Here is a 27,696-nt window from a genome sequence, read left to right as displayed (position 1 = left end):
TGATTTGTCCCAACACAGATATTTGTGGCCACAACAGCCTTTTTGTTGCCGAGCGCAGAGCACTCAACAGTGGAAGCAGACAAAAAGGTACATGTTTTTTGCGGTAATAATATCTGTATCTGTATGTTTGACGGCCAAACTTCTTCCTCACTTCCGCAGTTGATGGTGTCACTGCTGCTCTGCCTGTTGGACTGGTGCATGGCCATTCCGCTGAGTCTGCTGCTGGAACCCATCACCATGCCTTCACTGGAGGACCGCACATCCCACAAGGCCCCGCTGCTGGACTACATCTACAGGGTGGGTAGCCTCACTGGCAGCTGGGAGGTGGGAAAAGCAAAAAGTTTACAACAAACAAACCTGGCTATGTTTTCCTACCGTCTGCGTTCCAGTATCTCTTGAAACATACATAGTCTTTGCCTGCAGACACAATAACTTAAGCTTTGACACCTCCGCCCCCTCCCCATCCAATGGGCTTGCCACTTTAATTAGACTCACCTCCGCCATGACCTCATGACTATGCCTCATTTAACATTATAGTGGCACAACAGCAAAGAAGCACCCGACGCATGCGGTTGGCATTTATCATATACAGGAAACCCCTTCAACTTGCTTTGTAGTAGCATTCACTGCATTTGCTTAAAAGAGGCAAAATATGCGGTGTTCTATCTAGTTCTCCGTATCTGTCCCTCTAACGCTTTATTTTACGGTCTGACCCAGAGGATGAGGGCCGAGCTTCAGGCACAAATGAATGAGGTATTATTCATTCCCTCCTGTCTGGGCAGATGCGGTCAATGGCAGATCTTTGTAAGGATGTCACCCCTGATAAGAAATGGTCCAATTATTCAAACGGGAGCCTTTGTCCAGTTGATAAGCTCAGGCTATAAACGCTTGTCCTGGAGATTTGAATGGAATATGTCTTAATATGAGAGCGACTGCAGCTGCTATGGAAGCAAAGACAATTAGGTGTGATTGGTTGTCTATCAGCACACAAAAGGCATGGCCCCTCTTGGTTTCATTGGAAATCATATATTAAGCAAAGCATCACAAGGTGTGACAAAATTAATGCAATATCAAGACTAAAATCTATAAATTTCCAACGATTCCTTGGCTGCTAATTATTCTCTTCAGCGAGCGGAGAATAGCTTCCCTAATAGAAAAGTAATCTGCCTTTTATTCCATCCTTGGCCGCAGTCACTGACAAGGTAGCACGGAGGGTCCATTTATTTCTTCATGCTTCAACTTTCTTTATTAATTACAGTTTTATATTGAACATATACCAAGCCATCAAACACCAAGGTTTTCATGCTGAGAAAAGATGATGAGAAAAGTGAAAAAAAAGTAGTTTTTTGGGGACTAACAGCATGCAGGTCAATGTAAAAGGCAACATTGCATTAGACCTCATTGGTTCACTGGAGTTCTGCTCAAGCTTCTCCATCTGCTCTTTCAGCTTGCCTCGGCAGCCAGCTGCACCACTGTGTGTGTGTGTGTGTGTGTGTGTGTGTGTGTGTGTGTGTGTGTGTGTGTGTGTGTGTGTGTGTGTGTGTGTGTTGCATTTGTGCATGTGCACACCATTGTCTCTGTTTACATTTTTATTATTGTATTTATGTCTGTACACAGGCGCATTCACGTGTCCATACAATATGTGGCCCTTTAACTACAGCATGCACTGTGTGTTACCTTCCAGGAACTGTTGCTATGCAAAGTGCATTCACTTAGTTGTCAAGCACAGCTGTGGGTCCCCCCCCCCCCCCCCCCCCCCCCCTCCCTTTCTGTCTCTCCACCTCTCCACGGAGGAAGCTCTTTGGGGCTTTGGTGTAGCAGCTGTTTGGTTCAGGTCTTTTCAGCTTCAAGCCTTCAATCCCTCCCCCATGCACCCAGAGGTCTGCTCGGTAGAATCATCCACATACTGTCTACATTGCCCCACACAATACTGTTTCAGATGTCAGGGCCAGCCTGCCTCTCAGAGCGTCTCTCTGCCAAGTTTGAGTGCATGTGTGAATGGGATTAGCCTTTGCATGGCTTTACCCAAGTTGCTTGACTCTGAATGAGAGGCCCCCTCATTTACATACATTAGGCATATGTTTGAGCCACTCTTATGCGGCACCTTCCCTCTACTCAGATTATACAGTATACAGGTGTGTTTGTCTGTGTGGCTGAGCGTGCATGTTTGTGGTGGGAGCTGAGCACAGGGATAAAGTCCTAATTAAATCAAACAGTGTAAACCTGTCCAGTGCTGTAATCAACTGCCCCAGTGCGTCTTATCTAGCCCTGCCAACGGATGCTCTGCCATCTGTTATGTAGATCGATACACTCGCACATCACAGGAGAAATGGATTAGTGGCAGTAAATACCCTCTTTTCTCTCCTTCTCTCCCTCCCTTCCTCCATCGCCTTATGATGTAAATGGCCATATATTCCCCTTTCATATGCTCCTGGTTCATGTCGATCTGTAGCAGGCCTGCAGGGGTGTCACTGTCCCATCTGACCAGACACCAGCACATCTAACAGGACCATGTCTTTTATACATCAAAGTTCAAGTTCAGCCATCAAAGTGCATTTCACTGTCATTCTGTAGAAAAGCTACCCAGGCACTAAGTCCGAGCCTTCCTCTGTGAATCCTCAGGTGCTGCACTGCTGTGTGTCCGGCTCCAACCTGCACACCCAACAGAGCCACTACCTCCTCAGCCTGTCAGACTTGTCCACTGACTATGACCTCATGTTGGGTCAGGTGAAGAGCTTCGAGCCGCCGCCCTCCCAGACCACCACCACCGACTTTGGCAACTTGCTCACCGTAGCTGAGGGTAAGGACATGGAGCCTTCTGGGTTTTCATTTTTGGTTTTTGTTTTACTACCTACAAAAATTGCACTGGACTGGCAGATAAAATGACGATTTTATTGACGTGTGAGAGGGTACAACCTGTCAGTTAGTGGTGGCTGTAATCTGTCACATTATAGCTTATCCCCAGCTGACAATCTCTGATTACTTTTTTGACAAAAATTATTTCAGCTCCTGCTGAGCTTGAGACCCATAACTCCCCCCAAAATACATACAAACAAGGATTACAAGGAAAAGCAAACTCTGAGTAGCCCTTCCATTTGGAGCCACTCCATTAAATGTCAATATCTTATTAAAAGTATAAAAAGGAAATCAACCATCACAGGCTTGATGTTCACATTAGTACTCAGCCCTAGAGAGAAGACCCATTATGGGGTTCAGATAAATATGTGATTTTTTTTTTCCCTTCTTTTTTGTGACCTTGTGATTCCATTAGGCGATGTATTCCTCTCTCTCCCTCGTGTCCTCAACTTCAGAAAAGTCCTTTAGAGAGCCCAAATACAACGTGCAGGCTCCTGAAACAATGTCACGTTTGAACAGTGGCTTTCGTCCGGAACATTTCACCACACCTCTGCTCTCTGATGCACAGCTGCAGAGATTCTTAGTAGAAATAACAAAACACTATCAAAAGGGCTAACCAAAGAGTGCCGGCCTAGTTACATTCATATCCCCCACCTCATATTGATGAAGTCACATCAAAGGGCTAGTGCATCTCTAATGCAGCTTGGCCTGCTTTCTAAAGAGCTTTCTCCACTTTGATGGGGGATGATGGTATTGATAGCACTGTCACAATGCAGGAGTGCATCTTCTTGTTTTTCCCACATCATTGCAGAATAAAGCGCGGCATGCCTTGCACTTGGGAGTGAAAAATGAATGCAATTCACTAAGTAGAGTCCTGTTAAGCAGCATGTAAAGATGGTGGTTCTCATTAGCACTCAGCCAGTCTCAACGCTTGTCCATTGTAAGATGACTCAATGGGCTTTTGAAAGTTGTCTCATGATTAGATGCTACCTACTCAGAGGTGTGCTGGCCAGAGCTATTGTGAGAAATGAATAAAGTATGCCTATTAGTAATCATGAATGAGATTTGGCTTTGTATTAAAAAAAAAGAGCTAACGGATGATAGCATGTCTACACACAAATGTGGGGCTTTGAAATCGGGCCGTACGACGTATTACAAAAGAAGCTGCCCCATGTGCAGCTTCATTCTGAACCCATCAGTAACTTTAACCATCGACTAGGTTTTACACTTTCTCACGTGTATTTTCCTTCAGCCAGGGTCTCAGTATTTTTACCTCCCTGCCTTCGTTCTTTCACCAGAAAAGCGCCGTCGGAACATGGAGTTGATTCCCCTGACAGCGCGGATGGTCATGACACACCTGGTGAACCATCTGGGCCATCATCCACTGAGCGGCGGCCCCGCCCTTCTCCACAGCCTCGTGAGCGAGAACCACGACAACCCGTATGTGGAGTCGTCCGAGCTGTCCTCCGAGGTCTTCAAAAGCCCCAACCTGCAGCTGTTCGTCTTCAACGACAGCACGCTGGTGTCCTACCTGCAGATCCCCGCCGAGACCCCCACTGTCGGACAGCCCCCCCAACCCTCCTCCCAAGTGCGGGTCATCGTCCGGGACATCTCGGGCAAATACTCGTGGGATGGCGCAATCCTCTACTGCACCTCCGAGGAAGACTCTGTTGACGCAGACGTTTTTAATGCAGTCGATCGCCCTCTTTCGACTACCACTACTGCCTCTCACAGCAGAAACCAGCCCAACTCTCCAACAAAGGGGCCGTACAAACACCATTGCTCCGTCTCGGACTCCCTCTCTGACTGCTGTGAGGAGGAGGAGGAGGAGGAGGAGGAGGAGGAGGAGGAGGAGGCAGATATTCTGGATATGCTTTTGGAGAACCTGGGCCACAGCAGCCCGGAATGTCTGCCCCAGCCACAGCTCAGGCTCAACCAGCCCGCCGCCTCGCCCCATGGCATGAACCTAGAGCAAGAGAGCGCCATCCTGGACGCCATTCTGCGTCAGACTCAGCAGGAGGAAGAGCAAGTGAGGAGGTGGGATGCTGATGTCAGCTTTCGGGTTGCCTGCCAGAGGGAACCCTCCCACCAGGAACCAAAAGCTCCTTTCTACTTCTGCCGGCTGCTGCTTAATGACCTTGGCATGAACTCGTGGGACCGCAGGTACACCAGCAGATGAAGTTTGCTTCATTAAGTGCGCTGGTTTGCACTGTACTAGAAGAAAAAAAGAGTCACATGGGGTTGTAAGAAGTCATACAGGGGCCTGTTGCTCTCAATGTATTTCTTTATCATTCAGTCTGCAAACCACATGATCAATGTAAGTGGCATGCCAGAAACAATAACACACAACATTGTGTTTTTACCTCTGCGGCCCACATCCTGTTTTTGAACCCAAGTTACATCATTCCTCCTGAAAGTAACTCGGCTGTTGGCTCGTTACTCAAAGAGAGAAAGAGCAAAGCTAAAAGCACTGTGCAGTCTAGAGTGTCTTAATCTCCTCTCCACGGGGTAAAAGTCCCCAGCTGTTTGCACTAAGGTCTACCTTGCAGAGCCACATCTTTCCCATGCCTCCCCGTAAATGAAAAGCTTACACCTCTTAATGGTGATGGTGCAACGTGCACACAGCTAGTAGGAGATTGCTGTTTGCACCTGTGACATTTTTTGCCTTTGTTAATCATGTCTGAAAAACAAAACTTAGGTTGAAAACAATTTGCTTCTAGATCACGCCACTTTATTCTATCACAAATGGCTGTTCATGCAGAATTGAAAATATCACATGTAATCGAGACTGTTTTTGTCAAACAGGAAAAGTTTCCATTTGTTGAAGAAGAACTCTAAACTCTTAAGGGAACTGAAGAACTTGGATTCCAGGCAGTGGTAATACCTTCATCTGTTTATCTCTCTATATATCTGCTAATCATCAAATTGTCACTGCAGCCCTATAGTAAACCTATTTCTACATTAAATGAACACAGGTTATAAATCACACAGTTGGTCCATGCTGATTATATTGCCCCCTCCCTCCCTTCCTCTCCAATGATCTTTCTAATGTCTCCTGTTGATCACAGCCCTGGAAGTCTCTCACGATCACTCTTGCTGTCCTTCTCTTACTGTGCCTCTCTTAGTCCAATCAATAAGTACGCCACACATTGCTCATGACAGGAGCTTATTAACGATTTCCCTCAGGACTAGACTTCATTCTCCCAGATGGCCCGACTTGGTTGGGCAAAAGCAACCTTTCCGCAAGCATGCAAAGTGCCCTAAATCTACCCCAGCGTGATATACTGCCATGGCAACAGGGAAAGGAGACGGGGGGGGCCTTTGCTGCCATCCTTTTTAAAATCATGTTCGAGCCGGAGGGATAGTGATAGAATGTGCCGGAAAAACACACAATTTACCTTGATAAACAAGGTGTAGTCTTTTGAGTCATTGGACTTGAGTGGCAACAGCAGTGAGAAGCTTTTCAAGTTCTGTGGTGCTGATATAATTGTTGTTGTATTTTAATAAAGGCTACTTTGTGTTTTGTTCCGTAGCCGAGAGACACACAAGATTGCTGTGTTCTACATTGGAGAGGGCCAAGAGGACAAGTGCTCCATCTTGTCTAACAGCGCAGGCAGCCAGGCCTATGAAGACTTTGTGTCTGGACTGGGATGGGAGGTGCCGACAACCACACACCCTCAAATCAACACATCCTCTGCCTTCCGCAGATACAGCCCAAATATGAACACACTCGCACTCATTCAACGCATTAAACTGTACGTGTGTCCCTCAGGTGGACCTGGCCACACACTGTGGCTTTATGGGTGGCCTCCAGAGGAACGGCAGCACGGGTGTGACAGCTCCTTACTATGCTACCTCCACCGTGGAAACCATCTTCCACGTCTCCACTCGCATGCCATCTGATTCCAATGACTGCCTCACCAAAAAGGTAACAAAAGTCCTGGATAATCATAATAAGTATCGTAGGAATTGCACACCTCAAATCCAGAGTATGTCAGAAGAATACTGCTTTGCCTGCTTGATGCGACGAAATGGCGACACAGTGCTGCCTGCCCATAGCAGTATGTTGTTGTAGCCTTCAGCTCTGTGTTAAGCTGTGATCAGGAGGTGTGACTCCAGAGTGCGGGCATTGATTAGTGACCCTGGCCATTCAGACCTGAGGAGTAGAGAGTTGCAGGCGCGTGAGTGAAGAGAGGGCATGTGCCGCTGCGGTAATGACTATGATTCTGCTAGCCTCTGCCCCCCTCCCTGTGTGCTGTGACCAGGGCCTGGATTCAGCCATTAGCTCTCCCTGCGAGGGCAGGCGCCGGCCGGATGCCGGCAGGATCCTTTTATCCAATTCCTGCTGCCGCCACAGGAGCGATCGATTGGGTTCTGCAGTGGGATTCTGAGCTGTAGTGTACCAGTAGCAGTTAGCACGAAGAAATGAGCCGCAAGGCCTCTGCCCGTGCTGCCAATCTTCTCATACAGTACCCTGCTGAGAAGGGAAATTCATCAGACTCTCCTCATATCCAACCCCCTCCAGTCCTCCACAGCCCGTCCCCCTCTCCGTCTCACAAATAGCCCCATACTCATTCCAAACCCATCCTGAACATGTGCTTAGTAGCCGCAAAAAATGAGTTGGCCTGAGTAAAGATTTTGGGTTTTGGGGTTGGCCAGAGTGAGGCGCTGGAGGGATGGCCGTGCCCAGAGTAGAGTGTGCTGCCACTCCTCTTCCATCCATTTCAAGGGGAACTTCTGTAATTGCTCAGGCTCACCTTGCACAGATCTCTCACGGGCTGCACAGAAATTGGCAGGCTGGCTGCGTGCATGGATGCAGGGCAGAGAGAAGAGGAAGTGGAGTGAAGAAATTGATTGAGAAACGGACTTCGTCTGTGTCCAAGTAGGATGTTTCCCTGTCAATTTAAAAATAACACTTTTAGTCCAGCAGTCACCCACTTTAACGCCTGTAACCGTAGAGGCATACCGTGGTGGGAGTGACGGGTTGGGGGAGCTCTCGCTGGGCAGATTGCCTGTTTGAAGACGATGGAGGGTAAAATAAATAACCAGCTAAACCAAAAAGAAAAGAGGGAAAACCATGAATTCCTCAATCCAATTGTGGGTTTTCGGGCAGTGCAGGCTGCAGCAGCAGTAGCAGCTGGCTTCCGTAATGCGGTTATAGAAACGACCTGTGTGTGTGTGTGTGTGTGTGTGTGTGTGTGTGTGTGTGTGTGTGTGTGTGTGTGTGTGTGTGTGTGTGTGTGTGTGTGTGTGTGTGTGTGTGTGTGTGTGTGTGTGTGTGTGTGTGTGTGTGTGTGTGTGTGTGTGTGTGTGTGTGTGTGCGTGCGTGCGTGTGTGCGTGCGTGCGTGCGTGCGTGCGTGGAAAGAGAGGGAAATAGACGGGTGCCTTAGCTATCACATTCACCCCCAGGCACCACAGCTGAACTGGGCTGCTGCAGGTTGTTTTGATAAGGAGCCTCTTGTGTTCTGCGGTCCTCTGGTCTGCTGTCTCCATATGTGTGAAGCCCATTGGCTGGGCGGGAGGTCAAAGAGGGCTAATTGGACAAGAGCCTTTGACTTGAATCCCATCTTATAAAAGAAGTCTCAAACATTTGGATGTGATTAACAAAGGAGTAACTAGGCGGGTGCAGAAGATGATTGATTAGAGCATAAGCATCCTCATTAAACTTGTTATTAAGCTCATCCAAATGCTAATATCTTAACCCAAATTAACATCCCCGTGTTAATTGTCTACCGCAAATGCATATTCAACATTTTCTCTGAAATTGTCCCAGTGACTGACCTGGTTGGTACCTGCTGATCCTTGGACAGAACTGGCGAGCTCCAGTAATCAGCATGCCGTGGATTTGTTTAAGATTACCGTATTACCATAATTAAGGGCTTATAATAGAATGTGCTAATTGCATTTTTGGTGGCGAGGGCATGTTTCTTAATGGCTCATTAGGCCCACAGTACATTGGCAGATGTTTTCTTCTGAGTAGAGGCTCACTTTTCAGTGTCCATGATACCCCAGAAAACATCACTGGGCTACCGGCTACTACCCGCAGTGGAAAACGAAAAAGAGAAAAGGACCTGGTACCGAAAGTGAGTCGAGTCGAGCCCAACCGTGCAGTGAAAAGAGGCTAAAGTGATTACAGAATACAGCGAGAATATACTGTGACTGCGTCCCTCTGTTTTACTTTGGAAAAGGAGGAGCTGTTTACCTATTTCAAGCTAGCATCCATCCAATTTCCTGTCATTTAAGTATACGTTCTTGTCCTGCCCATTTTCATTTGGATTTGTGAATAGCGTGCAAATGGGAAGCAATTTAATCTATGATGGGGAAAGTCAATTGGATTCGAATTATTTGGTTTTGAAATGCTCAATTTTGCTAATTTTATGTTTGCAATTTGAATTTGTAATGGAAAAAGCTATAAAAAGAGTCAAAACCAGAGCCCAGACCCCTATTTAAACCATTGATTTCAAAAAAAGTTTGTGATTTAGACTTGTTGTTAGCAGTCACCTTGCTCTTGCCCCTGCTGCAATCATGTTTTATCTTCAGGATACATGCAGTAAATGATGTTGTATTATCCCCTTCCACATACCTCCTATACCTCTTATACACGAGTTCACTCTAAGAGGTGTGAGCTGAAGGTACTGGCTGGTTGAACCTAGCGACATGCCCTGATCTCACTAAATATGGGTTCTTGTCATCATCATCACTGTAGGATGATGATGACAAGAACATGTATCGCCAGGAAGTTGATTAGACTGATTTTGTTTGTTTACAGCTGCGTCACCTGGGAAATGACGAGGTGCACATAGTGTGGTCCGAGCACACCAGGGACTACCGACGGGGCATCATCCCAACTGATTTTGGAGACGTGCTGATTATCATTTACCCGATGAAGAACCACATGTACTTCATCCAGATCATGAAGAAACCACAGGTAAACTATCATAAACTACACACATACAAGATGGATCAACTCAATGGAAGTGGGAAGTTACTGTTATTGCATGTGGTCAAACTATTTTTAAGTGAGCTTCTTTTCCTTTTATACGAACGCTTTTCAGATTAGATAAGAGAGGTTGATTTTGATAAATATGTAACAAATAATGAGAAAACAAAACAGGATGAACCGATAAAATGAGCAGTAAACATTCAACAGCCAATTCTAAATAAATACGCCAAATACATAAATTGTATGTGTGTGAAAACACCTATAAGGTCCCACCCCTTTCTATGACTTAAATAACTTACAATAATTATTAAATGTGGAACTTAAGGAGTGACTGTTTTTAAGCTTTAAACTGGATTATATTACTTCACTTTGATGAAATACATCAACGCTGCTGTTAATATTTACATTTCTTACCACATTTATTTCAAAAATCTGCATTCCACCGTTAACAAATGCCTCAAAACAGCATCTACTGTTTATAGCAAGCCCATATCTTGCAAAGTAATTTCTGATCTAATCTACGTCAAGAATCACTGCTTTACAACATCTGGGTCCCTGCTCCCCTGCCGCTGGGAGACTTCAGCCGGCAGGAGAGCGGACGGACTCTCCGGAGACAGAGGTGCTCGGGTTTGTGTTTGCTGAATTCAAGTTGCTACATCCAGTGCCTACTTTCTCCAGTCAAAGTAGTGTCCCAGCAGGGGGAGAGTGAGGCGGAGTGACCGCGGGGTGTAATTCTCATTTCAAGGTGCATCGAGGCTTTTCGTCAAACGGAAGTATGCTCTGTTTAATCTCTCTGCCCCTTGTCCACTTTTCTGCATTTTTAAAAAAATGATGCAGTGGGTGGACTTAGGCTCGGACCTGAGGGGGAAATCACACTTTGATGTTTAAGCATAGCAAAGTGTCTTCGTCTCCAGGCACACTTTGCAAGAAAACCACTCTGGCTATTTTCAGCACTGCACTAATTTCCAGTCTCTGCTCACGAGTTGAAGCAAGCCTTTCTCCTCGCTTCCTATTCAGACTTTGCTGTGAGTTTTATAGGTCCTTTCTCCTGTTAGGGTTTCTGTCTGAAGGCTCTCAGTTTCCCCTACTCCAGCTGTGCATTATTACCCACACTGTGGGTATGTGCTCTCAGAGATTACCATCCCTTGCTGACTAGCTTTCATCTTGGCTACTCTGAAGTACTGCACTCGATGTGTGGCCTTCTAAAGAATAGTGAAATTTCTTTCTCTGAGAATATCTGCCTTCAGATATAGTCACAATATTTTCTATTTGAACATTATTTAGATGAAAAACAAATGATGTCATTTGTTTTGTATTCCTCACGGAGGGCATTGATCGTCTTTAATGTGGTCTTTTAAACAAGTGATTTTTCAAAGATGACCGAAATACACAATATAATGCGATAAACAATAGAATCTCATCTTATTTTTAATAGGACAGTACGGAGTATAACAACAGCCCCAGAGGATCCAATACCCTATTAAGAAATGACTTGATTTAAATCATGGAGAACTCCAATTATTATGTTTTGATAGTCATAGACCAGCCCCTAGAATTCACTTATGTATTCCTATAGTGGGGTGTATTTATTTCAGATGGTGTTAATTATTGTACCGTATATATCAGTTATTTACTCTTGAAACTTTATTACCCATATAAATGATCGTAGTTACATTGTATCTTCATCTCTTTGGGGATATAACCCTAACCGCATATATTAAGACGCTGTGAGAGACTGTTTAGATCCGCCCTCTTTTATGTGGATGTCCAATCAGTGTTGGTTAAATGTATTCAGTTGAAGTCATAACTTCCTCAGTGCGTGGCTGTATTGACCGAGAGTTCTCCGGAGCGTGCCGTGCCTACATGTACCAGGATGCATTGCACGCAGCAGCACCCTCTGACTCTTTCTGCTGAAATGTTCCCTTTAAACCTAACAACGACCACACAAAGACAAGTGTGCGTCATGATTAAATACTTTCAATGGTTGCAGATGGTTCACATAAGTGCGTAAAACATATTCTAGCCTCAGAGGGTCTCTAAAGCCAAAGCCCCCAAACCCCAACACATGCAAGCCAGCACATTTTTCCAGCCTTGGAAAACTTAAACTGCCTCCACCTCCAACACCTTGTAAAGCTATCTACTCAGATTTACACAGTGTCACCCAAGTTTTCTAGCGTGTCATCAAGTTAATTGGTCCATATCATTTCTGGTGAAAATCCATTTATTGTATAATTTGACTGGTCATTATACTAGCGGAACTACCAAGTTGAAGACAGCAGGACCTTTTGGAGACTTTGACATTCACGTCAACTTCCAGGTCAACGACCATTGAGCTTCAGTGATGAATGGCCCCTTTCCAATATGCATGAACAGACGCGTGTGCCCACACACAATCACACGCTGCCGCTAAAATGCATATTGCCCCTTTGTGTTTGTTCGGTAGCTCAATATGAGGGCTTTGTTTAGTATTGATTGTCATTTTAATTTAATTTGCCAAACATTGATTCACACTAGATATGTGTGGTTGTCATGCAAAGCTAGGTACAAATTCAATTTCATCTTGAACCCTTGTCCTAAACAGATGGAGAAACGGTTAAAAAGAAAGAAAGAAAGAAGAACAACAAAGTTTTTAATCCTTTCTAATTTGCGGACGCTTACATACACAATGACAGGACACCGACAAAATTTGGACCGTCACGTTGCCTCAAGTTCTCATTCTTTTCTTCTTTCTTCCCCAGGTTCCTTTCTTCGGTCCGCTGTTTAACGGCGCCATCATCACCGGGACGCTGCTGCCAAGCTTGGTGCGGGCCACCTGTATCAACGCCAGCAGAGCTGTCAAGTCCCGGCTGACTCTCTACCAGAGCTTGTATCCTTTACTCCTCAAGCCTTCTGCTTCATTCACCGTTCACCGTCCCATACGACGCATGGATGCAGCCATTCTTTCAAAAATCAACCGTTAATTGCACATACAGCTGAGACCATTAAGAGCATACATTTAGCGATGTTTTTATGATGATTGCATTAGATGCATCCACACCGCTGAGCTTAAATGCTCAGCACCACCAGTGGCCCGTTGGGGGTAGATTCATTGAGACATGTGGCGTGCCTGTCACGTCAGCCAACGCACACAGCTGAGTGCTGACAGTGATCTTTATGGGCTGGCTGATTTACATACAGCTATTAGGCCGGGGCTGTTTCACAGCCTGGAGCAGCATGGGAGGTTGTGTGAGGCTGTTTTGGGCAGGAGCGCAGATAATGTGTCATCATCTATCACTACCGTTTTATGGAGCACACGGAGAGCCAAAAATAAGCGCACCCTCAACAAACGCATACAAGTGCATACAGACACACACGCACTCGCCCTCATCCCTCCACCCATCCATCCCAACAGTGTGCCGTTAAGAGCCTGACTCCAGCTGTAGTTGTCAGTTGGTTTAAAGGGAGTGTAATCACCAATGGAGATGAATTAGCATGTGAATGCCAGCAGCGCGGAGTCTGGGGGGTGAGATGGGGGGCAGAGTCGGGATGGCCCCTGGGGGGGGGGGGAACCTGATCTCCCTCAACGCCCCGCTCCTCCTCGGACAGCATGTACGGCACCGCCTCACCAGGACCACGCTGCCCCTCTGGCGGTTGCTATAGAAACCTCCCCCGAGGAGGTTTCATTTGGGCGGAAGGTTAGCTTCTGTTGTTTTTGAAACGTTGACATATTTGAAATGTTTTTGGATTATTATGAGGTATTTGTACCCTTGTCATTTACCCCTCCAAAAAAGTCTGTTGGTCTTTAATTATCCTACAACACACCTTGTGTATGTTGTTTTGTTTACAGTTGGGTGTGTGTAAGTATGCGTCTGCCCGTATGCATTTCACAGTGCATCACATCCCCCCACACACACACACACACATCAGGCCTTGTCTGTGCGTCCCCGGGGGAATCCTGAGTGACAGATGTCTGTTACCCGACGCCAAGTGAATTAGCCCAGTGCGACTCTCGGTGCCAGTGGGGGGCCAGCCACAGGCCTGCCTGCCTCTGTGAGCCTCAGGGGGTAAGAGGGGGGGGACAGTACCGGGACTGTGCTGGGCCACAGAAGCCTTACCTGGCATTCCTTAGCAGAGGAGCAGACAGCACAAAGGCATGATCTATGAGAGGAGATAAGCGCTGCCTCTAGAGCTCTGGCACTGATAGGCTGCCAGGCCTCGCACACTCCAAGAGTGGAGATGAATGAATGTTCCAGGCAAAGCACACAGCCAGCACGAGTATCTGCATGTTTTTTTTTTTTCTTTTCTGCCTAGCTTGAGAGCTTGTGAGGACAGAAGCGATGTATTAACTGATGAATAGCCAAAAATGCTATGTGTGGTGTATGCCGTGTGATAAGCCCGTTTTTAGGTTTTAAGAGAATGTCCTGACTGGCACAATGATCAGCGCTGGCATAAACCAGAAGCGAAAGGCTTGTGGAGTTGCTCTTTTATATTTCCACTGGATTTGCTGTTGTATTATACCAGCCTTTTTGCACTTTTCCCTCTCCAGTCGTCATTCTTCCATTTTCACAGGCTCTTTATCTCCTTTTTTTTCCTTCTTTTTTTCTGGGATGTGTTTTTTTGTGTGAGACGTAAAATCCTCGTCCTTACTTTACCCCTTCACAATGCCTTAACAATCCACACTGTCCTCTCGGCCCGTGAGGCCGCTCTCCAAGGTAATTAGTTGAATATTTCTTCAAAGAGAAGCTATATGACCCCTGTGTGTCCAGATAAAAGGCCAATATGGCACTGTGGCCCCCTCTCCCGCTCCGTCGCGAGGCTCGAGAGTACTCCAGCAGTCCGCCCCAACGCTCACGGGATCTCTCAGGCTAATAGGATTTGATAATGAAAAATGACCTCCAGCAACAGTGTTTTTCAGATAGATACCCCCCCCCCCCCCCCTCGCTGTCTTTCTTTCTGCTCATGACATCCTCTGTCTCCTCCTCTCTCCTTTTCCTCAATCTCTAAACTGTGAGGGTTTGTGTAATCTGTGCACTTGTTTTCTCGCACAGGGTCCGGCTCTCATTGTCAGTTAGAATTTGTGTCTATTTCTTCCGTCAGGAAGACACAACCACGGCCTTGCATCATATCACAAGCCCCCTCGCAGACAACTCGTAATGTATCATCTATTATTTATGCCTGATGGAAAATGCAGCTGGTCTGGCTTTGTGTGCCCTAAGTGTATTGTCTGCAACTAGTCCACCCTTCGCAGCGGCATTTTGAATAATTGAGACCACAAAATGTTCAATCTGAAACAACTTAAAGGGGAAAATCACTACCTTTTTTTTAATGTGGACGTCCATTCAGTGTGGATGGTAAACGTTGTATGTCGAGGTGATAGATACCTCAGTGTGTGCTCTATTGACGCACAAAGTTGAGTTTGCAGAAGCAAAATCGTTTGTTTTTATTGCCTTTGACATGACAGTGACTTAGTTGGATGCGAGGAATATTTACAGGCTGCTGTTTGAGCTTCCCAGTCTCTGCCTCTGGATGGGCCACCATCAGCACTGATTGGACATCCACTGATTGGTAGTGGATTTTCCCTTTTAAGGGTTGATAAAAACACCATTCTTTTTTCATCAGCAGCGGAGTAGAATGGATGAATGTCATTTTGTTTACGGTACTTCCTGCATGCGCACAGTGTTCGATAGATTGTGCTTGGAAGACGCAATGAGTTTGTCTGTGTCACCTGAACCCAGCCCGTCACTGAATGGCTTCGCCGTCTGCTGCCATTTACTGTATCATGAAGATCCTTCATGTTGAATAATGTTTTCACCCAGGAGCCGGGATTCATTTCTCTCTTCAACAAGCACTTGAGTTTGATGTGCCGGGCATCACTCTTTGTGATGGGGGGGTATTGTTGAGGCTAAAAATTGTCTGCGCGTGTGTGTGTGTCGGGGAAATGGCAAGTTTCTAATAGGTGAGACAGTGTAAAACTGACCTTGATTCAGAGACATAGCCTCCCTACTGGACAAAATCAATAGTTTTTGCACACTGCCCTTAGTCCCAATCCTCTGCTCTGACACACACGTAAACACACACGCGCACGCACACACACACACACACACACACACACACACACACACACACACACACACACACTGATCCATCTCCAGGCAGCGATCAATAACCATAATCTGTTTCTGCCCATCGCCAGTCATGCGAGCCAGGCTTTTAGGTGGTGTGTGTGTATATACGTGTGTGTGTGTGTGTGCAGTAGCAGAAAGAAGAGAGGGATGCTTGATCCTTTCAGTGCTGAAGTCTGTCATGTTCCCTCACAGGCTTGTGTGAGCATATCTACAGTCCCCTTACTCCCCTGAATGCCAAAACGAGATGTACATAATTTCAATGGCCGTATACTGAAAAACATAATGGACATGATATCCTGTGTGCACTCCTTTGTGTGCTGTTGCTGCACCCCCCGCTGACGCCATCATAATAATTACAGTCACTGCATTGGTAATGACATATTCTCACACCCCTTCTGAGCAAGTTATTGTCCCACTCTCACTGTGTCTTTGTCCAACGGCGGTGCGTTCTTTTGTATACTGTAAGATTCTTCACCCAGCGGAGATGAAAGTGCGCCTGTATGCATGATAGGATGTCGTGAATAGGATCTGCCATGTTAGTGTTGTCTCACATGAATTATTTAGCATCGTTGATAGGTCTAATTTGCCAGCTGTTGTGCCATAACTGTCGGCAGTCTCATAGATAATACTCAGCAGTCTATATCACTGTGGAACACGGTGCTTGACTGGGCACAGTGAGACGCCAAGCTAGTCATTATATGCTGGTTCCATGCAATGGTCTGAGCTGATATGAGGATAACTAGCCAACTTCCTGTTTATGGAAACAGGACTGGCCAACTAAAAGGTCTTCTAAAAATGCCAAGAGTTGTTTCTAATATACAGTAACATTCTTAGCACATGACCATGACATGTGGTGCAACTTCTATTAACTCTCTGGTAGTGTGTCTGTATTTACTGGATACAAGCCTTTTAGTTGGAGGCAGTTGGCTGATGTGGAGTGGGTAGGTAGTTGGGGGTTGGGTTTGAGGCCATATTTGAGTTGAAGTGTCCCTGCTTGGAGTTGGCCAGGGTGGTTTGGGCGGAGGCTGGCATTGGCTTTGATAGAGCGGTTGAGAGTTTACGCAGTATTTGGGGGGCTACGCAGAGAGGAGGGGTCTCTCCCCCACTGAATGTTTTAACCTAATCCCATTATCAGCGTAGCGCACTGCCTCCCATCTCTTCCCACTCCTTATCCCTACCCCCCTCCCGCCCTGCTCTCCAGCTGACCAGCTGTTCCTGCCGGGACTCACGACAATGTCCGATGTGTTCAGATCACTGAGTACCCCCCCCCCCCCCACACACACACACACACCCCTCCAATACGCACACACAAATACACAGAGTGCAGTCCATGCACAACCAAGGCAATTGCCCAGCCCATTGCTGGAGCCTACGAGGGCCCAGAGGGAGGAGGGTGTTAGCTAGGGGAGAAGGGGGTAGCGCTGGGGGTGAGGAGGGGGCAAGCACAGGCCTGTCAAACCAAGAGCCCTGACTCAGGAGGCAGCCCAGCTCGGATGGCATATGGCGTCTAGCTTCATACAACATGCAAAAGTATTCTCTCCCTTCGCTGCCCCCCCCCCACTCCCCCCTCTCCCTGTCTCCCTCCCCTGCTGCTAATGCAGAATGACTCATAGCATTACTCCTTTTTTTTTCCTCCGTCCCCCCCCCCGGCATTGGTTCCTCCTCCTCTTGCCACCCAGCCTGTAACAAAAGGCGTCCGCTGCATGGCACCCACACCATGAAAGCCCTGGGGGCCCAGCCCAGCCTGCGCTCTTGAGGTCTGAGCACGGGGGCCGCCCCTTTTAAACACAGGTAGAGCAGGCGTGGAACCAGACGGCCAACAGCAGGGACCCACAGCCCCGCCTGGGGTAGCGTACACACACTGCTGGTGTCAAACTGTTGTGCCTGTTAGTGTGTTTGTGTTTGTATGTATACGGAAGCTGCCTCTATCTTGTGGTGCCTCTGGTGTAACTGAAACATGGGTGTGTCTATACATTGTTGAGCACCGTGTGTTCTGTTTGTGTCGAACTGCAACCTTTCTGAGAAATAAGGCTTGTCTTTTATTTGCCATAATAATAGAAGTGCTACTCTCAAGTGTAATTTAACTCCAGGGTTAATTTAGATTTTTCCATTTATTTCCCCACTTTTGATTATATACTGTTAATGAACCATTTATATGGTGTGAGGGAGCTTTCAGCTGCCAGAATAAGCCAGTTTTTAGACACTACATAGGTTATAGATAAAATAAGTTTTCAACTAGCATTAGTAGAAACAGCATATCGTGGTTTAACCCCAAAAATGTCATGCTCTGTATATTTTTAAACTTGAACCCCCACCCTCACGCCCCTCCCCTTCTCTCTCCGTCTGTTATGCATTCATGTCTGACATCTGTGTGTTTGTGAGCGGCAAAGTGAAAGCCTGCGGGACTGCCAGTTTTGTTTGGGGTCGTCCAACCTGTCCCATCCCCGACACAGGCTTTGGGTAGCAGGTAGAATATCATAAACAATGCTTTTATGTATTTAACTGCTTGGCCTGTATCAATTTCAGAGCATATTAGTCTGTGAATATATTATATTTAACTTAATATTGACTACTAATTACTTGCTCATGCAGGTTCTTGAAGAATTTCCACTGATGTCAAATGGAAATCGTAATACAGATCTGTTTTTTTTTCATTGTTTACATGTAAACAAATAAATGAAAAACATTTAATCGATCATAGATATTCCAAGTGGTCGAGTGTCTTTTTCTACAGACACAAACTTCTATTTCAAGTACAGAAAGCATGACAATGCTGTGTTTTCACGCTGCTGCTGAAGAAAAGTCTCCTCGTTCTGCCGATTTCAGTAGATTCCCACCAATTGAGCGGAGGAAGAGGATTGCACGGCTTGTATTCCCTTTATTGTGTTTTGTAAACACTTGAACATGTTGGCCCAACAGTGAGTAATCATCACAAAGTGGCTACTAATATGTAAAGGAATGACTGCCTGTGTTGGCTTGGATGTTTAAAATGTTTAAAAAAAAAAACCTGACAAATGTCCTCAAAAAAATTTAATTTGCGATAAAGACTTTCCTGCTAATAGGTCAGCGAGTCTCTGTGTCCATCAGCCAGAATAACCTGACCCAAGAGTGTCTCCACTGGACTAATACCGACTGCATTTCCGTAGAGAAGACGTGTTCATTGTGATTGATGTGCGATGGTGCTGCTTCTAGCGCGGGTGTAAAAACCTGTCTGTCTGCTTTAAGTGATAAGCATCCAGCTAGCCATTCCATCTGTTCCCCCTAGCCCTGTTTAATTAATGAACTTTCTTTCTCCGCCCCGTTGCCAGCCAGCGCAACACTAAAGCAAAAGCTGTTAGCCCTCTCAGGTTATCCAAATGGATGCATGTTATTGTGTCCCCCCCCCCCTCCTCCTCCCCCTCCTCAATGGGTGCGTTCTCATTGATTAGTTATGTTTTGTTTTCCCCTCTTTTGTCTCAGGGTTCTTGAAGGGAGGGTTAATGAGCTTTCCTGGCAAACCCTAGCGCTTGGAATCCGGGGATAAATGGGAATAATTTTGTTGGTTTTTTTTGTTTCGTTTTTTTTTTTGTGATGGGCTTGGCAGAGATGTGACGCCTCGTGCCACTGTGTGTGTACGTGAATGATGACGTGTGTTTGTTTGGATGTGTTTGAATGGCTTTGAGGCGGGGTATATTGCATTTCATCCCCGCTGGTCCATTATTCCTCTTCAGAAGCAGGGAATCTGGAACACTCTTTAACAGTTGGGTCTGTCACCATTCATCTTTCAGCCGCCTGAGCACAACTCTTGTCCTGTCCTCTTTTTCCACCAAGTGCTCTCTCCCTTCCTTTATGTCCCCTCTTCCTTCCGTGTCTCTTGTTACAAGGCAGTGGACAGCCCTTTGTCTGGCTAAAGCTGCCCTCTTTTGTTTGTGCGGCCTTTTTTTATCCTTGTGCTAATCGCCATGGTCGTGTGCCTGAGTTGGACCCCATATTTCACGCTCGGCTCTCCTTTGTTTGACACACCGCCCCTGATAAGAATCCCAATTCTAGGGCCTCTCTGATATTGAAATCCAACAGCGGCGTAGAAAGAACCTTCAATCATCCATTATCTGTGCCCCAGTGATTACCATTCAATCTCCCAGGATCCAGGCTCCTCATCACCGGCCCCAGAGCTGCGGCGTCCCCTGAAAGAAGCCGCATCCCTTAACGCCTGTGTCACATGCGAGCATATCCATAGACATTTCTGATGCCGTCTTGAGACAGCCCTGCACAGAATGCTGCTGGGAAATGTCAGTGAAATGTCACTCACCGTTCTACGCTGGAATCTCTTGGTCTCTGATGTGGCCCTGGGTTTGTTTTTTTTGGCACTCCTATGAGGACACCTTGTGACATTATTGGGTTTCTTTGTCCCTAAATGGCCATTACATTCTCAATTCTTTCCCAGACTTGGATTGCTCTTTTTCGTTTTGCACAGGCTTGCGTTGCTTTTAATGTCACAGACTTAATTGGCTGTTTTAAGAAGGAATTGGTTGATTATTTATAAGTTGCACATGAATGCCTCTTTAAATGGTTCAAAGGCAGTGTCTGCTCCTCTGCTGGCCTGTGGCCATTGTTCTCTTTTCGAGGATGTCCTCGTGCCTCGCAGCATTTGCATCTTTTGCACGAAATGGTATTTTCTGCATCGACAGACAAGGCACTGCAAACAAAGCAATAACAAAAACAAAACATTGAAGTATGCATTTCTGTGCATTGTCTGCCTCTTTTATTTATTTATTTTTTACAGAAAGCAGCCTTTGATGTGTTAATGCTGATAGTCTGTGTCTCATTGTCAAGTGGTGGATGTGGCTGAAAGAGAAGCACTGAGAAATATTGGCCAAAATCTTCCTGTGTCTCTCCGCTGCAACAGGCTGTAAGGATATTGAGTCTTGTTGTATTGTTTGCTGCAGACACAGGTACAACACATTCTAATTGTGGGGTCCCCTTATCTTAACTAAATGCATCTTTGTCATACAGTATAACATTCAAATACAGATTAATTCTAATGGTAATGAAATTTAAGAAAACGTTTGTGCTGCAGACATCCACTTATCCAACACTATGTTTAGATGCACAACAGCTCTCAGTACCTTTGTTTAATGCAGTGTACACATCTTCATTAGTTATGTATAGCCTCTAATTACTATTGATGAGACTCTAGCTGATTTGGGTACAAATCTATAGCTTTTGTTATTCTAATGAGTGTTATTTACCCTCAGATCTCTGAGCCAGGGGGCCTCGGAATGGGGCTTTGTGCGGGCAGATCTAGCCGGGGCAGCTCTAGCGACACCCACTTGTTTTTGTATCTGCCGACTTTGACGAAATCCAGTTTCCCTCTCCCCCCCCCACCCCCACCCCCCCACATCGTCACCCGTCTGCATGGACGTATAGCACTTCCCGCTCCTCCATCTGTTTTTGTCCACCCATGAAAAGGTCCATTATAATCTGCAGGATGCACAGTTGATGTTCCGCGAGCTCCGCTTGAGCCAATCAAGGCAGTGCGCTGAACTTAGGCCACGAATCCAAGAGGCTACAGCCCCTCCCCCAAGTTCATTTTGAGTATCTGGGCTCTCTGAGATCTTCAGTTGAACAAGTTTTTAGAACAACATTGTCTCCATCCCCCCCCCCCCCCCCCCTATAAAAGCTTCCCGTCTGAATTGGGCTCTATGCGTGCCCACTGGATGATGGCAGGCTCCTGATTAACCCTGGAGTGACTAGCTAATGTCATTGAAGGAGGGCCACCTGGCTGTGAGACTGTACAGTCAGCTGCCACTGAAGGGCCAGAATAGGAGACGACCAGGTGTTGGGCTCCAGCCCCCCTAATTGTTGCCATGTAATAGCCTGCTTGACTGCACAATATAGCCCAGGGGCGAGGATTAGGAAAAAGCTGTTGCCAACACAGAAGTCCATTTTCTGTTTTTGCTCAAGGTTTTGTGTGGGTTTCTCTCTGTGTGCGTGCTTATGTGTGTATACATATAGACATCCCCTTTGCCGTCGGCCTCATCCATTACAATTACAGCAGGTAGAAGACTGGGCCCCTTTTTCCTGACTGTCACCGCCGGCACTGTCCCAGCACATTCATTTCAGACATACACAACAACTTGCTTTAGATTGGGACCCAAATATAAGTACCGATTGTTGACGGTAACTATTGCAGACTTATTGTCAGGCTGAGTGCTCACTGTACGGAAAGAACACCAGTAACAAAACACAATATCCTCATCATATCATATCCTCAACAACACATTCATCCATCACTTTGACCAAAAGATATGAGCAACCTTGCCTGACTAGTGTCTTCATATGATATTTTTAGGTAATCGCAATAGAATTTATTGAAATATGTCCAAAATGCAAACATGAGGCCAAATTAAACCACTCTTGCCCCCGGTAACTAACCCACTCTGTGCATTCACCACAGCTGTGATCATATGTAAACCCAGCGCTAATCATTATCATTCCCGCTAAATGCCTGGCATTTTGCATAAGGCCAAGCAGCCTAATTGGCCCGATGAACCTTTCACAGAGGGGGCAATGGAGGAACAAGAGACTTCACGTGCGGCACGCCTTGCAGACGGAGATGCTTGGCGTTAAGGCATCACAGTTATTCTGCCGCACATGCCACAAGCATCATTAAAATTGCATAAACCTCTGTTCATTTTGTTTTAATATTTCAGCAGTGCTTGTCTGAACAGTGTTACTGTCGGGTTCAAATCGGAGCCAATTTGGCATGACCCAGAGTTGGCCCCCTCCTCATTAAGTGTCAGAGTGGTTTTCGAGATGTGTCAAATAGATTATAGAACGGGGTACTTTGATTGCTGGGTGGGCACAGGTGGGTTTGAGTTTGAGTCTTCAGCCTGATGATGACTATCGCTCTTTAAATTTACATCTGGAAAGTTGAAGGAAGAAGAGGTGAAACGCCTCATAATTAATCAGATGGCTTTCAAGCGAAGTCTCGGCCCAGTGTGCCCTTCCCGGTTTCATCTTTGACTTTTTATTAAAAGTTCAAATTGAGATCAGATAGATGCTGTTGTCCCCTGTCTTGATTCTAAACAATTCAAATATCAGGAACTGGAGAAGAAGAAAAAAAAGACACATATTCACCTCAGATAACTCATAAGATGCACACCTTTGTCCTGACCTAATAATGTTTCCAGATGGCTGAGGCATTCATGACACTCTGGCCATCGTCACTGACAAAGGAGACCTTCAGAGAGAACTCTCACCCAGCCAGTCACAGAACTGTATCTGTTCATCTTCATCCCTATGAGCCTTTGCTCATCTTATTATGACTTTCTGTTAATGCACGGTGGGGGCCTGCGTGACTGTCTGGCTGTAATGGGCCTGTGTTTGATTAATCATGTCGATCCATTGTGTTTCACATCTAAGGCTGCTGTGTTACGACTCATCAATGGAGACCAGAGTCCTTTGAAAAGGAGATTGGTTACAGACTCGGCTCATCTGAATACACAAGCCCAGTAGGCTTTGATGGCAGTCATGTTGTGTTGAACAAACCGCGCTACAACAAATTATGATGTCACCAGGTATCTTGTGGCCATCGTGTTTCTCTGTGTGGTGTGAGGATGACTTGTTGCTTTATCATTTATGTTCTGCGAGCCCCCCAACAACTTGTCCTAACATAGTTTAGGGGTCAACATTGACTTTGGTGTAGGTGCTGTTCTTATGATTTGTTGTGGAGCGGAAATCGATTTTTAGTGTCCCCCAGAGGAATGGTGGGCTTCCAGAGACTCGAGAAAATGGGGTGACTGCTTCCTCCAGTCACCTCATAAATAACCTGGTCATGCCAGCCAGCAGACATCAGATATTTGTCTGCAGCGAAATCACTGATGGGCAGTGATGATGTCACAGGTTAGGAGTGATGTCACAGTCATAACTTCCCGTCCCGCTGTCTGAAATGCCAGATGGACGGTAGAGAGGTGTGGAGGTTGGAGCTTAGAAAGCTCTTGCTGTGGGGAAAGTCACCCCTCAGGAGGTGTGATTAACCTGGGCTTACTGTTTGACCCGAGTCCTTTGGGACTCTGAGCTCCAGTTTCCTGGACCCGCTCCCAATTAGGCCACTTGTTAAAACTCTTCTGAAACCAGCTATTCCTCCAGAGCATCTGATCTCCTGTATGTCTATGCGCACCCAGAAAATGGACACACAAACACCTCCACTCATCGTAATGCATTTGTGACACATTCAGACATTTTCTGTGTCTACAGCAAAAAAGCTGTTTAATGAGACACCAAGGTTTGAGTAGCTGCCATATAAAATGGGATTGGGACACACATGCACACTGTACTGGCTAGTTTCTGTCATACACGCTCTCACTTTATCCATCTCAATCTGTTGTTCCATCCCACTATGCCATTATTCCAGCAGCCAGCTGTATTGCCACATTCACTCTCTCTGTCCCTATCTTTCTTTCTCTCCGCGTCTCTTCGTCTAAATGTCTCTGTCTTCCTCCCCGTTTTCCCATAATCACCTCACACCTCTGAGGGCCTTTGCTGAGACGAGCTTCACACCTCAGCCCTCGCTGTGACAACAGGTACCGCTGGCACTCACCGCCTGGCCTCTCTCCAATCAACACCTGCTCTGCTTTATCCCTCTTTCTTCCCTTCCTCTTGTCCATCTTCCCCACTCACCACTCTCCATCTCCACCTTCTTTCTCCGTAGTCCCATCCCATGTTTTAGTGTCTCCGCCAATTCTTTTCCCTGTGTATCCACTCTTTACATTTCCCAGTCTCTCCTGACATTTTTCTGCCTCTTATCCCCTTTTCCATAATGAGCAACGGATAATCCATAATGCAGTTCAATCCATTTGTCCATACCGATGCCGCATGGAGACGGCACTGTGATCCCCTGTTGATTTAAACATTTCCATGTGACACTTGTCTGCTTTCATTCCCTCATATGGTAGCAGTGTAATGACTGGCAACAAAAGCCTGTATGCAAGTCATTTAAAAGTGTGTCTTGGCTGATTTTGCCACCAATCATTTTTCAAATCTGACACTTTTTCCTTTCTAGTTCACCACCTAAGCATGAGACTTAGCGCCTTAATATATTTGTATGGGTGGACAGTGTTTGTGTGATATACTGCTATGAGAGTGCATGTGGTATGAGGACGTGAGGCACTGTGCCTTTCAACAAAAAAAATAATGACCACATCTGCTTTTTTTTTTTACACTGGCACCGCGGCACAGCCAAGCACCCCCCCCCCCCCCCCCCCCAATCCCTTCCTCTCAACAGGCCAATTATGTGACTGCTGGGAGTCGATGGCGATGTGAGCTATTCCTGAGCGCTTCTCCTCACCAAGGTCAAGCTGATTGGCCCAGGTTAATGGGCAGATGTGGGGCTAAGAGAGGAAGAGAGGGGTCAAGCACCTAGAGGCACCCTCCACCTCATCTCTAAACTGTCCCTCTTCACTACAAGAGGCCTTTTCACCACCAGCGCTTCTACAAACAGGATTAACCTTGTGCTGCTGCTGTGGGGGCCCGAGAAGCGTAGGGTGCGTTTCCTCCCCATGCATGGCAAACTTTTTGCTTTCATTATAGGGCTTGAATATTGTTAGTGTATCTCTAACAACTGGCACTGCCCCAACTAGCTTTAAGGCTGCTGTGGTTAAACCACTATTTAAAAAAATACACTCCTTGATCCAGAGTCTCTGAATAAATATTGCCCAGTCTCTAGTCTTCCATTCTTTTCAAAAGCGCTAGAAAGAGCAACCTTGGGTGCACATATTTACCAGTTATCTTTTTTGAACCATTTCAATCTTCTTTCAGAGCTTTGCCCCTCCACCAAAACTGCACTTACCAAAGTGCTGAGGGTTCTTCTACTTACTATGGACTCAGATTCCACCTTTGCACATCTATTTCTGGATCTCAGTGAAACGTTTGACACCATTGATATTTGTATACTCCTTGACTGACTGGGAAATCAATGTGGTGTCTCTGGCCTTGGCACAAGTCTTGCTTAGCGATGTGTAATATGGAGTACCTCAGGGCTCTGTCCTTGGCCCTCTGGTTCATTGTCTCCTGACAAAGACCACTATAACATTTCCTGAGATTGGCCACATGGCCTGTTGAGGTTTTTAAATCCATTTCAGTTAGTTGCTTATTCTTTGATTGCTTGATGCCTTGTACCTGTTGTCATGTTACCATTATCCCTTCAAGTCTAGTACTTATAGTCCATGTTTGTCCTGCTGTTGCTCTTCCTGAGATTTTCTCCATTTTTTCCTTTAGATCTTTTTTAGGGGAGAATCTTTTTCTACTCAAATCGGGTTCTATGGATAGATAGTGGAACAAATTGTGGTTTGTGATGGGGGCTATATAAATATTGAATTGACTTGACCCGACGATGAAACCTTCCTCAATAAGCAAAGAAATTTTAGCCTAGTCACTCAACATGATAAGGGCATCTTTGACAAAAGCGCAGGGGTCAGGCATCCTGACTTAGAAGTGGATAGAAATGGAACTTAAGAAGTGAAATGTCAGTATGGTGCATCTTAAGACCCCTTGTAATGCTCCATTGCCTAATCTAGACCTTCAGCCTCTGCCATGCCTTAATCAAAGGAATAATGATCCGAGTCTCTATCGGTCTGCTTTGTTCATTCTGTTGTTCATTTAATGGAAAATGAGAGTAAAGATAAACAAACAAAAAGCTCTTCACAAGCTTTCATCGTTTTGTACAAACAAAGCACAAAACAGTGTTCCAGTCTGGGACACTTGGGCTGAACCCACTTTAGTCTTCACCAGTCTCCGAGTCCCTGCTGCTGAGAGCCATCCCTACAGCAACCGATGCAATTCACTATGGGGAGGATATTCCCTATCTTGTCTTCACCAGATAGTGTTCACTTGGCATTCAGACCAAACTGTTGTTTGTCCCATCATGCTTTCATCAAGGTTTCTGAACTTCCCTTTGGCAAACTCCAGATGGGCTGTCAAACAGTGGTCACTGGGTTCATCCTTTCCTGACCAAGACCTCTGTGACATTTCCTGAGATTGGCCACATGGGGAGCTCTTGAAAGAATAGCGATGGTTTAAATCACTTTACATTTCTGGGGTACCTTCAGTTCTCAAACTGAAGGTTGTGATAATTACTTTAACGGAATCTGAGTTTTAAGACCGTTCTGTCTCATAGGTCTATGGAGCTCTTTGTGGCTTGGTGTTCACTCTGTGAACTTTGACACCTTTTGCTGACAGGTAAAACTGAACATAGGTGGACTCTATAATGTTAACAAGAATCATCATGTAGACCAGGGGTGTCAAAGTCAAATGGACGGAGGGCCAAATAAAAAATTTAGCTACAAGCCGAGGGCCGGACTGTTCGAATGTTCATTGAAAAATTTTTAAATGACGCATATAGTCTAGTGAACCTAATTGAACCTACTGAAAACCTAACAAATATATTCCAATATGATCAGATAAATAAAGCAATATTTTCTTATGGCTCTGTCAGTAATCTTTAATTTTCAACAGACACAAAAGACAAATTTCCTTTATATAAAAATCCCCATAACATGAACATTAAATGAAAGAAACCGGTATTCAAGGCACCATCAGTAGCCTATATTTTCTATTTTAGCAAAAGTGGGCTAAATTTACTTCAAAGAAAAAAACAATAATAGCAATTTTCTATCATCCACTCAACTGAAATATTTTTAAAATATAATTGGATTGAAATACAATAAAATAAAGTGCAAAAATCTATTAATCAAAAACAACACTTTGTTTAAGGAGAAGTAACATGCAGTGAAAACAAATATTAAACTTTAACT

General features: G+C 45.7%; 1 protein-coding gene across 5 annotated transcripts in view; it reads left to right on the top strand.

Annotated features, from left to right (window-relative positions):
- ralgapa2 (Ral GTPase activating protein catalytic subunit alpha 2) overlaps positions 1-27,696 on the top strand; it is a 91,023-nt gene that overhangs the window by 47,202 nt on the left and 16,125 nt on the right. For 3 of the 5 annotated variants that reach the window (XM_079286373.1, XM_079286371.1, XM_079286374.1), the window contains 8 exons: positions 19-297; positions 2,623-2,800; positions 4,155-5,019; positions 5,662-5,733; positions 6,390-6,513; positions 6,629-6,784; positions 9,627-9,785; positions 12,539-12,666. In XM_079286373.1, the coding sequence (XP_079142499.1) occupies positions 19-297; positions 2,623-2,800; positions 4,155-5,019; positions 5,662-5,733; positions 6,390-6,513; positions 6,629-6,784; positions 9,627-9,785; positions 12,539-12,666 (1,961 nt within the window). The remainder of the gene's footprint in view (positions 1-18; positions 298-2,622; positions 2,801-4,154; positions 5,020-5,661; positions 5,734-6,389; positions 6,514-6,628; positions 6,785-9,626; positions 9,786-12,538; positions 12,667-27,696) is intronic. The other 2 variants (XM_079286375.1, XM_079286372.1) reach the window with 1 other exon arrangement.

Source organism: Melanostigma gelatinosum, assembly GCF_949748355.1.
Source record: "Melanostigma gelatinosum genome assembly, chromosome: 16".
NCBI classification, from domain to species: Eukaryota; Metazoa; Chordata; class Actinopteri; order Perciformes; family Zoarcidae; genus Melanostigma; species Melanostigma gelatinosum.
Note: the sequence above shows the minus strand (reverse complement) of the source record. Positions and strands in the feature narration are given on the sequence as shown.